The 15491-nt window shown below is 58.5% G+C and overlaps 1 protein-coding gene across 5 annotated transcripts in view; it reads left to right on the top strand.

Annotated features, from left to right (window-relative positions):
• The window catches only part of GSE1 (Gse1 coiled-coil protein), a 424152-nt gene that overhangs the window by 165391 nt on the left and 243270 nt on the right, over positions 1-15491 (top strand). Inside the window, exon 1 of one of the 5 annotated variants that reach the window (XM_068529232.1) lies at positions 4244-4320. The exons of the other annotated variants lie outside the window; for them this stretch is intronic. Coding sequence (XP_068385333.1) covers positions 4281-4320 — 40 coding nt within the window. The 5' untranslated portion in view covers positions 4244-4280. Of the gene's footprint in view, positions 1-4243; positions 4321-15491 lie in introns of those variants that run through there. 5 annotated transcript variants of the gene reach the window in all.

The raw sequence follows: 15491 nt of genomic DNA, 5'->3' as shown, positions 1-15491 counted from the left end.
CCCTGCGAGGAGAGCGAGCTGGTGACCACCAGGGTCCTGGCCCTGCGCGGCTTTTGTCTCTCCTTTGTTGGGAGAATGGGCTCCCGGCCAGCGGGGTTGGACCTCCATGGCCAGGAAGGCAGGGCCTCCACTTGGGTACTGGCTCAGGCCCCGAGACGTCCTTGGCAGGTCTCACCTGGAGCGCTGCTGGTGCTGAGTGCTTTGGCGGGTGGCGCTGGGTGGACTCCGGTGCCCCGAGGCCAAGCGGCAGCTGCTCAGAGGACACAGGGGCCGGGCTTGGCTGCAGCTCATCCTGGCTTGATGGAAAGGGGCTTTGTGCAGTGGAAGTGTCTCCGTGCTCCCGTCACCCCCTCTCTCTTCCCTTGTACATCTCCAGCCAAGCTGGGATCCAAAGTCTGTTTTTTCTCCAACTAGCGACTGTTTATCTTCTCGGGAACTTCTTGTAACGCCAGGAGCACGGAGCTTGCAAGTCTGGGCAGGAGGTGGAGAAGTCCGGGCAGCTCCAGACACTCCAGGCTTGTAAGTCGATCTCTCCCCAGGAGCCTCTGAATATTTAGCGGGACTCGCTGTGCTGGGCCTGAAGCCCCTTCCCTCCTCTCTCCTCCGGTTGCCGGGGTCTGGTCCCTTGGCTGGTGTGTGGCTCTGTGTGTCTGTCTGACTGATTCAGGTGTGCATGACATGAAAAAGAAAAGAGAACTTGGGCAATTTAAGAAAACGATAAACTGAGGGTCGACTTCAGCGAAGTTCAGAATGGCACAAAGATAAAAGCAGCTCTTTCGACCTGGCAAAATTGCTGTCAAGTGGGTCTGTTTGCCCCGAACTCTTAATTTCTTTCCATTAAGTTTGTGATTAAGACGACTTCAGGTAGGGGGATTCCCTGGCGGTCTAGTGGTTAGGACTCAGCGCTTCCACTGCAGGGGGCACGGGTTTGATCCCTGGTCGGTGAACTAGGATCCCGCATGCCAAAAAAATAAATACAAAAATAAAAATTTCAGGTAGAAAAAAAGAGATCGGCCGAGCCATAGAAATGACTGTTCCGGGGCTCAGGATGGGGTGTCCCGGGGGCAGTGTTCGGGACCCCAGGGAGTAAAGCCAGCACAGACCACCCCTCCAAGGGCTACTGCACTTGGGGCCCACCTGTCTGCCATCTCTGCCGTGGCCTCCAACCACCCACCACCCTGCTTTCCCCTTGACTGGGTTTAAGCTGGTAGATAAGCTGGCACTCGGGGAACCTTGGCTCTCCTGGTTTAGCACCATATGGATTTAACTGGCTAGAGAAGCATCATTTGTAAGACTCTCCCTGTGTCCACACCAAACTCTCACCTATAACCTTCTATTTAGAGCAGAAACCATTTGACATTGGGCATCTCCCAGAAGACCTTTGCTTGCGTCTTCACCATGGTTGCCTGTTGACACATCTGTCTCCACCACTACACGGCCGTTCACGTGGGGGCATTTGTTCACAAATATTTGTTGAGCACCTACTATGTGCCAAAGACTGTGCTAGGCAGCGTGTGTGATGCCAGGTGGTGACAGGTGCCATGAAGCAAAATAGGGTCGGAGAACACAGAGATGAGAATTGTGACTGTAGGTGGGCTGGTCCCAGAGGCCTTGCTGAGGAGGTGGCATTAGGCAGAGAGTTCCAGGCCAGGGGAAACGCAAGTGCAAAGGCTCTGAGGCAGCCCTGCTCTCTCCATGAAGGCAGGGACCATATTTTACTATCGTCTTTATCTTTCCAGCACTTGGCCCAGTGCACATAATAGGTGCTCAGTCGATGTTTGTTGAGTGAATACAAGTTTTAAGTCAGCTGGTGCTGGGGGACCGGATGAGGGGAAGGTAAAGAAGCAATGAGTTTCTTGTAAACATCGGGGGCGTGCATTTACCCGAGCTTCCTGGGCCGAGGGCTGATGTCCCAAGCAGGTCCTTACTCCATTCTGGAACTTTTCTTCCCTCTCCAGGGCTTTGCTCTAAAATATAAAATTCCAGCAACCACGGGCTGCTTGCTTTTCCCCGAGGTCTCCCAGTGTGATCATGTTGGGGTCAAGGACACTTCAAGGTCACCTGTGAATGATTGGTCCTTTCTCCCCCCTCGGACTTGGCTGACTCTGGGGAGGGGCTGTGAGCTCCCTGGATCAAACACAGAGAAGAGCATTTCCTGAGGAACTGCTGTATGTCAGGTGCTGTGAGTCTGGGAACAGTTGTCTTCCTAGCTGTAATCGTTTCCTGTTGCTGCTGTAACAGACCCCCACCAGCTTGGCAGTTTAAAGCAACACAAGTTTATTGCCTTACAGTTTGGAGATCAGAGATCTGACACAGGTCTCACTGGGCTAGAATCAGGGTGTCGCAGGGCTGGTTCCTTCTGGAGGCTCCAGGGGAGAATGTTTCCTTCCTTTTCCCGCTTCCAGAGGCGCCCACATTCCTTGGCTTGTGGTCCCACATCCCTCCAACCTCTTCCCTCTGTCATCACATCTCCTCCTTCCCACCCGTGCCTCCCTCTTATGAGGACCCTTGTGCTTGCACTGGGCCCGCGGGGCTGATCTCCCATCTCAGGGTCCGCAACTTAATCACATCTGCAAGGTCCCTTTTGTTCTATAAAGTGACACATTCGCAGGTTCCAGAGATTAGGACATGGCCGACTTTGGGGACCATTATTTGACCTCCACACCAGTCATTCTTGCTGGGCTGAGCTGGCCACGTGCGGCCCCTGGGGCGTGGAGTCCATGCCCACGGCTGAAGAACAGGCAGGCTGGTGAGGACTGCATGGCGATATAGGAATTTCCTGAGCGCTGATTCTGCACCGGGCACCGTTGTGTGTGCTGGGACTGACCCCTCTGGCCTTGTGGCCGTGCTGTTGGGGGACCTGACACAGCCGGTTCAGCCCCAGCAGGTGTGCTCTGGGTCACCCTGGGTCACTTTCCTCCCCTAGAACATGAGGGTCATGATAGAACCTTTCCCTCGGGCTGTTGCATGAAGATGGTGACCTCAGTTAACGACCACCGTGTTTAGAATGGAGATGGGGGCCCTCCGGGGGGTCCCCACGCCACCCTGGCTGGGAGGGGCTGGATTCTCGCCCATCCCAGGAGGTTCTGGGTGCAGTTTGGTGTTTGCCCAGGAGGTGACACAACAGAGCCCTGGAAACACGGCCTAAGCCACAGCCCTCAGGTTGCCCCCAACCCCAGTTCCCATGCCTGCTGCCCATCCTGGGTACAAGGAAGGGGATTGACCCCAGAGACCGGACAAGGCTCTGTCCCCTCCCCTCCTCTCCCACCACTGCGCCCCAGCAAGCAGCCTATGGGCCCACCCTCGGGTCCTTGGGTGACCCTTTGGGCCCCGCCTGAGCTCCAAGGCAGTTGTGGTCCCCACCCCCAGCAAATGTCCAGCCCTTCTGTCCCCAAATACACCAGGATGGGCTCTACCAAGGACAGAGTGGCAGACAAAGCACAGTGCCACTGGGAGGGCTCCAGGGAGAAGGCAGCACTTGAACTGGGCGTCTGGACCCTTGTAGGGAGGAGAGGAGAACCCCGAAGAGGAGACTTCTCCCCGCGAGTCTCCCACGGGAGCTTCTCTAGGTCGCCAGAGACCACGGCCCACACCCCCAGCTCCCCTGCGCCCTTCCTCCAGCCTGAGCTGAGCCATCCTTGGCCCTTTCTCTGCAGGAATGCCCACGGGGGTGGCTCCTGCTGCCTGGAGGGCATCACGGCAGCTGCGGGGACTTGGCACGGGGTTAGAGGCCCGGCACCCGGCGCGTAGTAGGTGCCCAGTACAGACTGCTGGATGATGGTGTGACTCAGCAAGGGTGACCTTGGTGGGGCTGTGACCCCCTTTGGGATCTGGAGCCTCCCCTGCTGCCCAGGGCATAGGTCTCCCATGTGCAATAGATCCCTTGGGCCCCCTGGGTCCTGCGAGAGGAGAACAGCTCAGGGAAGGCAGGAAGTGGCCGCCACCCTCCGGAGCGCGGCTCCTGCCTACAGCTGGCGGGGCGTGTGCCAGGCGGGGTGGGGGTGGGGGGGGAAGGCTGGGGGGCGGGGGGAGGGCGGCCGCGTGGTTGTGCTGTGGCTCGCCGGGCAGCCCTGGCTTGCACGCGCTCCATCTCTCAGCTGACTTCTCAGGAGTCTGCTCCGGGAGCTGGTCTGCAGACCTGGGAGAGAGGCTTTCTCTGCCCCTCCCGCCTTGCTGCTCCGCCCCCTCCCCCCCCCCCCCGCCCCCCACCCCCCGAGGCCGAAGGGAGCTGCTCCGAGATGGCCAGGCCAGGGGGCCAGGGGCTGGGACTGTCAGTTCTCATGGACCAGAAGAGCCCCAAGTGGCCAGTGCTCCTGCCGGGTGAGTCCCCGGGATGGCCCCATGGCGGGGGCGGGGGAACGGGGGGGGTCCTGGGACCGTGCCCAGATTCACAGGACAGAGGCAGAGATGGGAGAGCAGATGCTGAGCAGGGACTCGGTGAGGGGGGCACGTCCTGGCTGCAAGGGCACCGCGGCGCATGTGTGGAACGCAGCACGGCCCAGGGGACAGATGGAATGTCCCCAGGGGCCGGCATAATGGCCTCACTCTGAGCCGGGGCCCAAGGGCAAGCGTTGGGATCGTAAGGGGGCGCAGCAGAGCGCTGAGGCATGGCAGCAAGTGCCGCAGCCCTGGGTGCCCCCGGGCATGTGCCCACTGCCCCCACCGCGACAGCCCCTCTGCCCGCTGTGCCGTCACGGTGCTCAGGCTGGCGCGGGGCCTGGCGCTGGGCACCTGGGGGTGCGCACAGGCGAGCCTGCTGTCCTCCCAGCCCGCTGGAGGTGAAGCCCCGGAGCCAGGTGGCTCACAGAGGTCACTGAATCCCACCGTCCCTTCCTGCAGAGGGGAACCTGAGGGTCAGAGGAGGGAGCGTCGCTGCTGGGGGCCGCCCAGCCCCCCGGGACAGAGCAGGGTCGAGAACCCAGGTGACCCATCTGCCAAGCCCCCTCCTGCCCCCAGAAGTGGGAGGAAAAGGGCAGAAGGGCTGGGAGAGGAGCCGGGCAGATCTGGGAGCTCAGGAGCAGGTGGAGGAGGCCAAGGGACAGCGTCCGAGGAGGTGCTGGGAGGGACACAGGTGTGCTCGGCACAGGTGACGCTGAAGCCCCAGAGCTCCCCGTTCCATACCAGGTGGGGTGCAAGGGCTCCTCCCCCTCCCCCTCCTCCCATCACAGCCAGCTTCTTGGCCCCCGGGACAGCATGCAGGGCCCTGGGCTGGGAGGTGGGAGGCATGGACTCTAGTCCTGACCCTCCACTCCCTGCCTTGGATTTAATCTAATTACGAAGGAACACACTGACAAGGGGAGTGCACTCCCCTGCCCATCCACAGGGTGGTTGGCTGTGAGGTAGTGAGCTCCCCATCCTCGATCATATGCAAGCAGGAATCACCAACCCATCGGAGAGGTTGTAGAGGAGCGTAGGTCAGACGGGACAGTCTTCCTTCCGTGTCTCAGATTCCAGGTCCCTCCTCCTCTGTGTGCCCCATCTGTGCAGCAAGAGGGACTGTAGCAGCTGGCGTTTAGTGAGCACCTACTGTATACCAAGGCTCTTTGCCACCCTTGGCAGATGCCAGTTCACTGAACCCTCACCACACCCTGTGTGTGGGTGCCGTTCTTCCCCCATGTTCCAGATGAGAAGACCGAGGCACGGAGGGTCAGGTGACTGGCTAATGGTTCCCCAGGCCAGTCAGCTGAGTGGCAGAACTGGGGTGAAAGTGTGGCACAGAGTTTGCATCCTGCCCCACCATGCAGGATAAGATGTATCCTCAATTACAAGAAGTCCAACCCCATTTAGGAAAATGTTTCCTAAGCTTTGAGAAGTCCAGAAGGTTCTCCAGAGTCACTGCGGGGCTTTGGCTGGGAAGACAGTCAGTGGGCTGTGGCTTTCCAGGCCCCAGCCTGGGGCTGTGGCTTTCCAGGACTGGGCAACCCCAGTCCTGCCAGGACAGGCAGATGCCAGGCAACGAGGCACCTGTGGTGATGGGAGACGTGGCACCTTGTCCTCCTTGGGGGTGGGGGGGGGGCGGGGCACTGGGAGCCCAAAAGCAGGCCCGGGCCCAGCCTGCCTCGTGGGTGCTAGGAGGGCAGCCAGGGGCCATCATTGGCTTTGTTCCCATCACGAAGGCACAGCCCAGACTCCAGCCCCTTCCTCACACCCTTGGCAGCCAGACAGGCCACATTCGCCCCAGGCAACCGCAGGCCCTGTCCCCGACACCGCCCGGTACCCAGTGTCTGCGCTCCCTGGGATCCCCCAGACCCTCTTTAAACAGAGGACTGAAGCTGAGCCCTGGCCTGGGTCATGGGCGTGGGGTCTTGGTGGGTAGTGTGTCCGTTCCTCTAGATGCAGCTCAGCCCCGCCTCTTGTAGGAAGCCTTCAGTGATTGCTCCATCCTCAGAACCTCCCTTTCCCCCTTTCTCCCAATATTACATCTTTTCCTCAGCCCCAGAGTGGGAAGGGAGCTCACTTGACTTCACTCAGGTTTAAACCAGGGCACATGGGAGAACACAGGCGGCACTGTTAACTTATTATGTGGGGACATTAGCTGAAAACCAGGACTGTCCTGGACAAACCAGGACATACAGTTGCCTGGCTTATACCATGATTGTTGGCCATTTGCGTGTTGCCTTCTTTGGTTCTCTTTCTTGTCGGATAAAACAGACAAAAAAGGGAAGGGGAAAGGAGGGAAGGGAAAGATTCAAAGCACGGGCTCTTGTGTTGCTGCTTTCTAGTGGAGCCTTAGCTTCCTCATCTGTAAGGTGGGAGTGCTGGCAGCAGCTATCACGTAGGGTCACCGTGAGGTTAAATGAGGCTATGCGCATAGCAAACGTTCAGTCATACTGTCCTTGTTCCTGGGAAGTGACCTGTCTTTGCCTCCATCCTTCCAGCACCAAACTAGTGCCAGACAGGGCCTCAAGTGTACTGATTGCTGCCTGGAAGAGGGTCTGCACACAGTAGGTGCTCAGTAACATTTCTAGAAGGATGGATGGATGGACAGTGGAGGATAGATGGATGGGTGGATGGATGGGTGGATGGATGGATGGATAGGTGTATGGATAGTGGAGGATGGAGGATGGATGGATGGATGGATAGTGGAGGGTGGGTGGGTGGATGGATGGATGGATAGTGGAGGATGGACGGATGGATAGATGGGTGGGTAGGTGGATGGGTGGGTGGATGTTTGGCTGAATGAATAATGAATGAATGTTGGGTCTCCTCTCATCCCAGGCAGGCCTGGAGACCCCAGCTGACTGGCAGCAGGTAGCCCAGGGCTAGTATGACTGTGCTTTTGTCCCCACGGTCCCCCGTGGTTGCCCATTGCCGTGGCAGGGCCACACACTCTCTGCATCTCCTGCATAAGCCACAGGCCCTGGCTGCCCACCAGGCCTTTCTCCCTCCCTCCCTCCCTCCCTCCCTCCCTTTGGGCACCATCAGGACAGGCAGGTCAAGTGGGTTTCAGATCAGCGGCTCCTTGCCCCCTCTCTCTGGGGGCTCTGTGTGTGTGTGTGTGTGTGTGTATCTGTCTGTCTCTCTGTGTGTCTCTGTGAGTACATGTGTCTGTATCTGTGTGTGCTGGGGTGTGTGTGTGTGTGTGTGTGTGTGTGTGTGGGTCTGAGTTTGTGGGCGTGTGTGGTTTTATGTGCGTGTCGGTGTGCATGTGTGTGTGCGCCCAGCAGGCCCAGCGGGTGACATGGCCCCTGTGGCTTCAGGCTGAGGGAATTAGTGTGCAGACAGTGGCTTTGGTAACTGGCCAGGTCTGCTGTCCCTGGAAGCTGTGAGGGGCGTGGACGTGACACGAGACTGACCTGCTGGTTCGATGGGGGCTGTGGAGGAGAGGGCCCCTGAGGCTGGCTTTTGGGACCCTAACCCCCTCGTCCTGGGCCACCCACTGCTGCCCCAAGGCCAGAAGAAGGCTCTTGTCCTCTGTGGGTGGGGACAGATGAGTGGACAAGGGCCAGCCTCCCTGCCCCTTCACCGGTGACAGTGGTACCACGCCCTCCCTTATGGGGGCTAAGAAACTATTCCTGGCACCCCTCGCTCCCCAGATGTGCTGTGAAAAGTGGGGCTCTGGACCTGGCTGTCCTGGGTTCAAACCCCCTTACTGCTATTTACTGCTGTGTGCCCTGGACAAGCTGCCTAACTTCTCTGGGCTATTTCCCGACATGAACCAGGGCTGTGAGGATGGAGTGGGTCAGGACCTGAGACCCTCGGGACAGCCCAGCTCAGCAGCATGAGCTGTCAGCACCCTGCTTTTCACTGTCCCAATCATCATTCTGTTTTCCTTGTCCGGGAGCATTTGAATTCCAATGTCACTCCTCCCCCCACTACCCCACCACAACGCACTTCCTCCAGGTGGGGAGAAAGGCAGGGATCTCAGGACCCTGACTGAGTCAGGGAAGATCCCATTTGACCCTCACCAGACCTGGGGCGGGAGGCAGCCAACCAAGGTGAGACACAGCCCCCTTGTCTGGAATGTTCAGAAATCACAGGAAAATGCCATCCTCAGGGCGACTTCCAGCCACCCTCCCCCACCACCAGCATCCCAGCCTCTGGCCCTCTATCCCCCTCACCCAGCAGGGTACAAGAAGGGAAGGAGCATTTATCAAGCACCTACTGCATGCCAGTTCTCAAGTCATTAGCCCCACTTTACAGATAAGGAAACTGAGTCTCTGAGCCGTGGGAGGTTTACCCCAGGCATACGTGGGGCGTGGGACCAGCCCCAGCCAAAGCAGGAATTCCCACCAGGAACCAACCTACACACTCTGGGTGGGCCTCCCTCCCGCCTCTTTGGACCCGAGCCACTGCCCCCTAAGCCCCTCTGGCCCCCAGGCAGGGCTCCAGCCCGTCCCCAGCTTCTTCCCCGCTCCCCGCAGGAAGCAGAGCCCGGGGAGACGTTTAACTGCACATTCTCAGGAACCAGACCCCGCAGGCAGATCTGTGTGCCCTGTCTGAGCCTCAGTTTCCCCATCCGTGAAATGGGTATAACCGAGGATGTTCATCTTCTCTAGTGTGGGGAAGGCCGGGCTGTTGAAGCCCCACCCCTGCCCCCAGGGGCTGGTCCGGGGTGAGTTCAGAGCTGGGTGGGCTGGTCTGGCCGCCTCACGTCTCCCTAATGGCAGGTTTGGGCACAGACAGAGCCTGTGGCCTGGCGGTGTGGGATGGTGGTTCTGCTCCCCTGCCCGCCTGCCCTCCTGCCCGCCGTGTGGTCCCAGCGGGGGACACGTGAACACAGCCTGGCTCTGTTCTCAGAGCTTTGGGAGGCGGGCTGTCACGGCAGGAGCCAGGAGCTGGAGGGGAGCCCAGAAGTGGGGGAGGGGCAGCGGATGTCTGTGCCTTCCCTCACCCTCAGCGCCAGGCCCTGCCAAGCCACAGGTGCCCCCGCAGCACAGGGTGTGAGTGGAGGGCTGGGGGCGCCTGGGAGGGGCATACAGGATAGCGAGGAGGGGGTTTTGGTGGGCGGAGCCGCCCCCCTCTGTTCTGGGGCTTTAGAGGTGTCCAAGGCAACACAGGTTGGTCTGCACGGCCACCATCACCAGGGCTGCAGGTCCCGCTGGATTTCCTAACTGCTCCTGCCGTTGTGCAGGTTGTGCACCGCACAATCTCGGGGGCCTTTGGGTAGAGTTGTGCAGTGTGCAATGGCCTAGGGCCTCCCTCCCATCTGCACCTACCATATTTTGATTTTCGGTTCTGGAATTCTGGTCACCTTTGATCAGAAGCCTGGAATGTTGGTGGGGGTGACATGTGTGAATGATTGTGGGTGACAGGGCACCCATCATGGGCTGCACGTAGTGTGGAGGTTAGGGGGGTTGCAAGAAGCCCTGTCTGTCCCTCAGAGGTCAGAGTGATGTCTGCGTGTCTGAGTGTCCCGTGCCTCCCATTCTCCACGGGCATCTGTGTAGCATCAGAACTTTGTGGGTACCGTGTCTCCCTGCCCCCCACCTCGTTCTCTCCTTTGCCTCCTAGCCCTCCTTGCCAAGATATAACTCCAGGGCTCACTGTGGGCTGCTGGTCAAACAGAGCCTGGGAAGAGAGACACCAACTGAAACCTTTCCTAGCTGTGTGACCTTGGGCAAGTTACCTAACCTCTCTGTGCCTTCGTTTCCTCATCTGAAAAGTAGAGGTAATAGACTACATTGTAGGGTTGTGGGCAGATTAAATGTGATAATGATGAAAAGCACTTCGAGCCGGGACAGCGTGTAGAAAATGCCAGTTGCTTTCTCACTCCATGTGCCCTGAGTAGAAACTGCCAGCTTTGATCTTTGCTCTGACCCCTGGAGGTCCTGGCAGGCAGGAGGCTGGGGTTCACCTTGTCCCCCAGGGGTGGCTGGCACGAGGCTTGGCACAGGGTGAGCCCTGGAGGCGTGGGCCCCCTGCTGCCCCGGCCCCTTTGTCCACGCGGGCCCCTCCTCCCCGCTGCAGGGAAACCGCAGGCTCGACACTGCCGCTCAGCCTTATCTCGGGCCTTCTGCAGACAGCCCTGTCCCCGGGAAAGGGGTTTATCAGCCTGGTCATCTGTGCTCCAGGAGGCTTGGAGAAACATGTGGTCTAGTGGCAGGGAGCTTGGAGGGAGGCCAGCGGGGGACCGGGGGGGCAGGGGCATACCCACGCTGGCCTGACATGGCTCCCCCCTTCCTCCATGGGGGGCTCTGGGCACCTTAGGAAGGGCCAAGTCTCCAGACTCCCTTCCCAGATTCCATGACATTCAGGCCCCACTGGCCCCTTTCCCAGCCCGCGGACTTGGTGCCCTCCACGCGGCCACCGACCACTTGGGCGTCTTGGGCTGGCCTCCCACGGAGCAGCCAGGGAGCCTGGCCTGGGTCTGGAGGATGGAAGCTGGGAAGCCCATTTCAGGGCAATGAGCCGTGGGAAGGCTGCCCAGGCTCCCTGATGCCCCCCGAATGGCCAGAGAGACCCAGTCCTCTGCCCTTATAGGAGCAACAACTCACGTGTGTTGAGCGTGTATTGAACAGGGCGGCCCTGCTCGCCATGCTTTGTACCAATTCACTCTTTGACTCCTCCTCACATTTCTCATAAGCCAGGACCGTTTATTAACCCATCTTAGAGACCGGGAGACTGAGGCCCGGGTGAACCTTTGCACCTTGCAGCCTTGTGCACACCCTGGGTCTCTGGGCGCACGGGACAGTCAGCTTGGGGATGGAAGATGGTCCCTTTGGTCCCTGGCCATCCGGCTACCCTAGTGCCATTCTGCCATCGTCTCCCCCTCCCGTTGCTCCCTCCCCTCCCCTCCCCTCGGGGAGAAGTCCTGCTAAACCAGTGGTGGAGGTAGCAGAATTGGACCCTCCTCAATAGGTACAAACAGCCAGAGAGGCGGCTGGAGAATTTAAATATCCGGGTTCAGATTCCAGCTCGGGCACCTACTGGCTGCAAACCTGGACAAGCCTCCTAGCCCTCCAGGTCACGAAGTGGGGCATGTACCCTTTCCACATCCACGACCCCAGGCCTTGGCCCTGCTGCTGGCTCTTCCCCAGAGAGCCAAGGGCTCTCCCCCTCTTGCCTCAGGTCTGTGGGCAAAGTCGCACTCTCTGAGGGCGCTCTGTCCATCTCTTCTAAAACGTCAACCTCCTGCCACGTCACGCACATCCCCATCCTTAGGCTGTCCTGGGCATGCGTCACTACCTAGTGTGTTTTTCAGTGGCTTTCTTTGATTATCGTCTGCCGTCCTCACTGGCCGGGCAGCTCCAAGAGGACAAGAATTTCCATCTGTTCTTGTTTCTCTCAGTCTCCCCAGCACCTAGATCAGTGCCTGGCACATAGTAGGCCCTCAATATAAATACATGTCAAATGAATGAATGGACAGATCAGCAAAATAAGAAAACTAAGAGTTTCTTCACTTTTCCTCTTATTGATTAATTGGTTGATTATTACCCCCACCTTGCTCCTGAAGAGACGATGGGTTCTCCTGATGGGTGCTCACTTGATGGGCACATAGTAGGTACTTCTAAGTATCGGTGTCCTTCCCCGCCCCCGTGCTGAGCAGCTGCTCAGGCCCCCAGGCCTCCAGTTCTCATGGATCAATTGAGGTCTCACCAAAACAGAGCCAGCAGCCCCATTCCGGGGTGGGGGGATGCATTTCCTGCCGCCCCCTCCCTGCGGGTGCCAGCTCAGGCTACCGGGCCTGGACCCCGCTCCCTGATGGGCTAGGAGACCACCAGCAGGGCCATGAGGGTCCTGGAGTCCCGCCACCTGGGTGTGTGTTCTCTCTGCTCCCTGACCCCCGGCCCAGCCAGTAGGCGAGGGAAGCAGGTCACTGCAGTCACCCTTCCGCTCTGGCTCCCAGGAGATAAGACCCTTTGCAGGTCCAGGGCATGGCCATCGAGAGGGTGCCTGGCCCGCTGGCCTTCCTGCCCAGTCCACGCCTACTGGGTGCCAAGCTTGGTGGCAAAGGGGCTTATTTTCCAAATCCAAAGATAGGACATCAGGTATTTGGCCTTAGGAGGTCAAAACATTGTCATTCCCAGAACATTCTGGTGGATTATAAGGACCGCAGGACTGGCCAGGAAATTCTAACGTGGACGGTCACCATCTCCCTGAATGATAGCAGGAGGTCGGAGGTAGACACCTTGTCCTCAGGGATCTTAAAGTCCAGCTGGGCACCCCAAGGGTTAAGGGCATGCAGCTGAGGAAGTCTGGGAGGGCTTCCTGGAGGAGGAGAGACAGAGCCGTGACTGGAAGGGTTCCAAGATGCAAAGGAGGGCGGTTGAGGTCTTCTTGGAGACAGAGGGAGGCTATTCCAGTGGGGAGGGGTGGTGCTTCTGGGCCTCATCTGAATTGGGGGATGTTGAAGCCTCCCCCATCTCCTCCCTGAGCCCCGGAATCAGGGCCTTGTTTCTGCACATGAGGAAACTGAAGCCTGGGGAGCCGCTGGTCAAGGTCACAAGCAAGACAGAGGTGGGGGAAAGTGAGGTGAGGAATCCCCTCTCTGTTGCCCAGGTGCCCCCACCTCCCGGCCCCTGACCATGGTCGGGTTTAGTGTTGAATCTCAGACATTTGGTCTGTGCTCTGCATTAGACAGTAGTGGTTTGAAGTCCTGACATAAACATGGTTAACAAATTGGCTCATTTGGTGTGGCCCCAGATCTAATTGGATCCAGTTAACACTCACTGGGGGGTCTGAGTCAGCAGCCCCTGATCTGTCATCCAGCCTGCAAACCAGCCCCTCCACTGCTCCTGCCCCCGGGGAGGTACAGTCCTGCCCAGGTGGGAGGCATGCCTTTTCCCAGTCTTTGCATTTTATTTGGGGACCTGTGAATTTCCAGGTGGCTGTGGGAGCCCGCCGGTAAAGTCTTGGCAATGCATGTTAATTTAAATTTTTTGTATTGAGATAGAATTCACATAAAACTAGCCATTTTAGAGTGAATAACTCCGTGGCGTTTAGTCCATTCACAATGTTGTACAGCCATCACCTCTTTCCAGTTCATCGCTCTCAAAGGAACCCCCGTACCAATGAGTTATTCTCACTCCCCCTGCCCCCCAGCCCCTGGCAACCACTAACCTGCTTTCTGCCTCTACGGATTTGCCTCTTCTGGACATTTCATATACATGGAATCATACGATGTGTGGTCTTTTGTGTCTGGCTTCTCTCACTGAGCATGTTTTCAAGGTCCATCCATGTTGTAACTGAGTCGGGAATTCATCCCTTTTCACGGCTGAATAATATTCCACCGCCTGGATGCGCCACATTTTATGTATTCATTCTTCGGCTGATGGACACCTGGGCTGTCCCCACATTTCGGCCGTTGTGATGAATTCTGCTGTGAACATCCCTGTACAAGCTTGACTTGGAACACTTGTTTTCAGTTCTTTGGGGTATACAGTTGGCCCTTGAAAAATGCAGGGCTTGGGGAGCCAACCCTTTGAGCAGTCGAAAACCCTCTTATAGGAGGATTGATGCCCTCGGCCCTCCACACCTGTGGTTCCTCCGCATCCTCAGATTCGACCAACCATGGATCCTGTAGTACTGTCATATTTACTATTGAAAAAAATCCACGTGTAAATGGACCCGCGCCATTCAAACCCGTGTTGTTCAAGGGTCAGTTGTATACCTAGGAGTGGAATCTGCTAGGTCATACTCTGGATTTAATTTTATTTCATAAACATGTATAGTGCTCTGACTAGGTGCAGTTTTGTATTCACGGCATCCCCTAAGAAGTAGGCACTGTTAGCCCCATTTACAGATGAGGAAACCGAGGCATGGCAGTTAGGCAGCCAGGAACTGAACCAGGCAGTCAGACCCTGGCAGCTCCCACTAATGCAGAACTGAGGCCAGCAGCTCTGTCCGGCCCTTGGAATGGTGACCACATCTCAGGGTAACACAGAACACTGGCCGGGCCTGGGAGAGCTTGCCGTGCTCACCATCCCAAGAGGCTGTGGGGTAAACCTGAAGCCGGTGTGTTCGTTCGTAGAGAGAAGTGTCACCAAGGATGAGCTGGAGGTGGGTACCTCTCCGGGTCAGGTGCCTCTCCTGACAGCAGCCTGGGGTCACTGTGCTGACCAGGGGGCCGGCCCCGTGGGCCCCCCTGGGGCTCCCCTGCCCGCTCACGGGGGGTGTCATGTCAGGAATACATGACAGCAGTGCAGGCTCTCAGCCAGCTCCACTCTCCTGGGCCCCTGGACTTCCGCAGAGCCCCCACTGCTGCTGATTTCCCTCCTGCGTGTGGTGGACTCGTCCACTGGGCATCAATCACGCGGTCCTGGGCCCCGGCTGGCCACCCCCTGAAACGTGGTTATCTCCCGGCCACACACTCCTGCGCGGCCGGGGACACCAGCGGCTCCGATGGCTTATCTCCCCGGCCTGTTGCTCCCTCCCCAGTCCCTCCGAGTCTGGCTTTATCTCTCCATTCTGGGCCCTTCCTTTACCCACAAGCCCTGGCTGCCAGTGGGATGGGGGCCGGAGCCTTGGTGGTCCCGGACCCTCGGGGCAGGGTTTCCTCCCCAAGGCTAATCACCCACGAGGCCCCCGCTGTGAGCACTTGTGTCCGAGAGGATACGCAGTGACCCCAGAATCTTCCGGACACTCAGCCCCCGTCTGTGCAGTGTGGGTAACTGAGTAAAATCCCTCCCAGTCTCACAGCCCGGAGGGACCCCAGGGCAGACAGCCAGCCCCTCGATTTCCCGATGACAGAGGCCGGGGCACGTGGGGGACCTGCTGGGGGGCCCTCAGCTGGCGCCTGGGCCAGGGAGCCCACCCCTGGACTCTGGGTGAGTTGGAAGGACGGAGTGGGCATGGGGGCGGAGCAGGTCAAAGTGCTTGTGAATAAGAGCAGAAATTCTAGAAGGCCTCCTCCTTCCCGTAGGCTTATCTGGGAGCAGGGATATACCCCAGCACCCTGCATCTTGGGGCAGCTGCTGGGCGCTTCACCGTAGCCTCGCGGGCCTGCTGTGGGCACACGGAGCTCCGTTCATGGATACAGGCGTGTGTGCGCACACACACGTACACATACAGTTCCCAACTTGTACACACACGGAGCTGCCCGCATGGGT

The sequence above is a fragment of the Eschrichtius robustus genome, chromosome 19, assembly GCF_028021215.1.
Source record: "Eschrichtius robustus isolate mEscRob2 chromosome 19, mEscRob2.pri, whole genome shotgun sequence".
In the NCBI taxonomy this organism is placed as follows: domain Eukaryota; kingdom Metazoa; phylum Chordata; class Mammalia; order Artiodactyla; family Eschrichtiidae; genus Eschrichtius; species Eschrichtius robustus.
The sequence above is the reverse complement of the archived record's forward strand: the minus strand, read 5'-3'. Positions and strand labels throughout refer to the sequence as shown.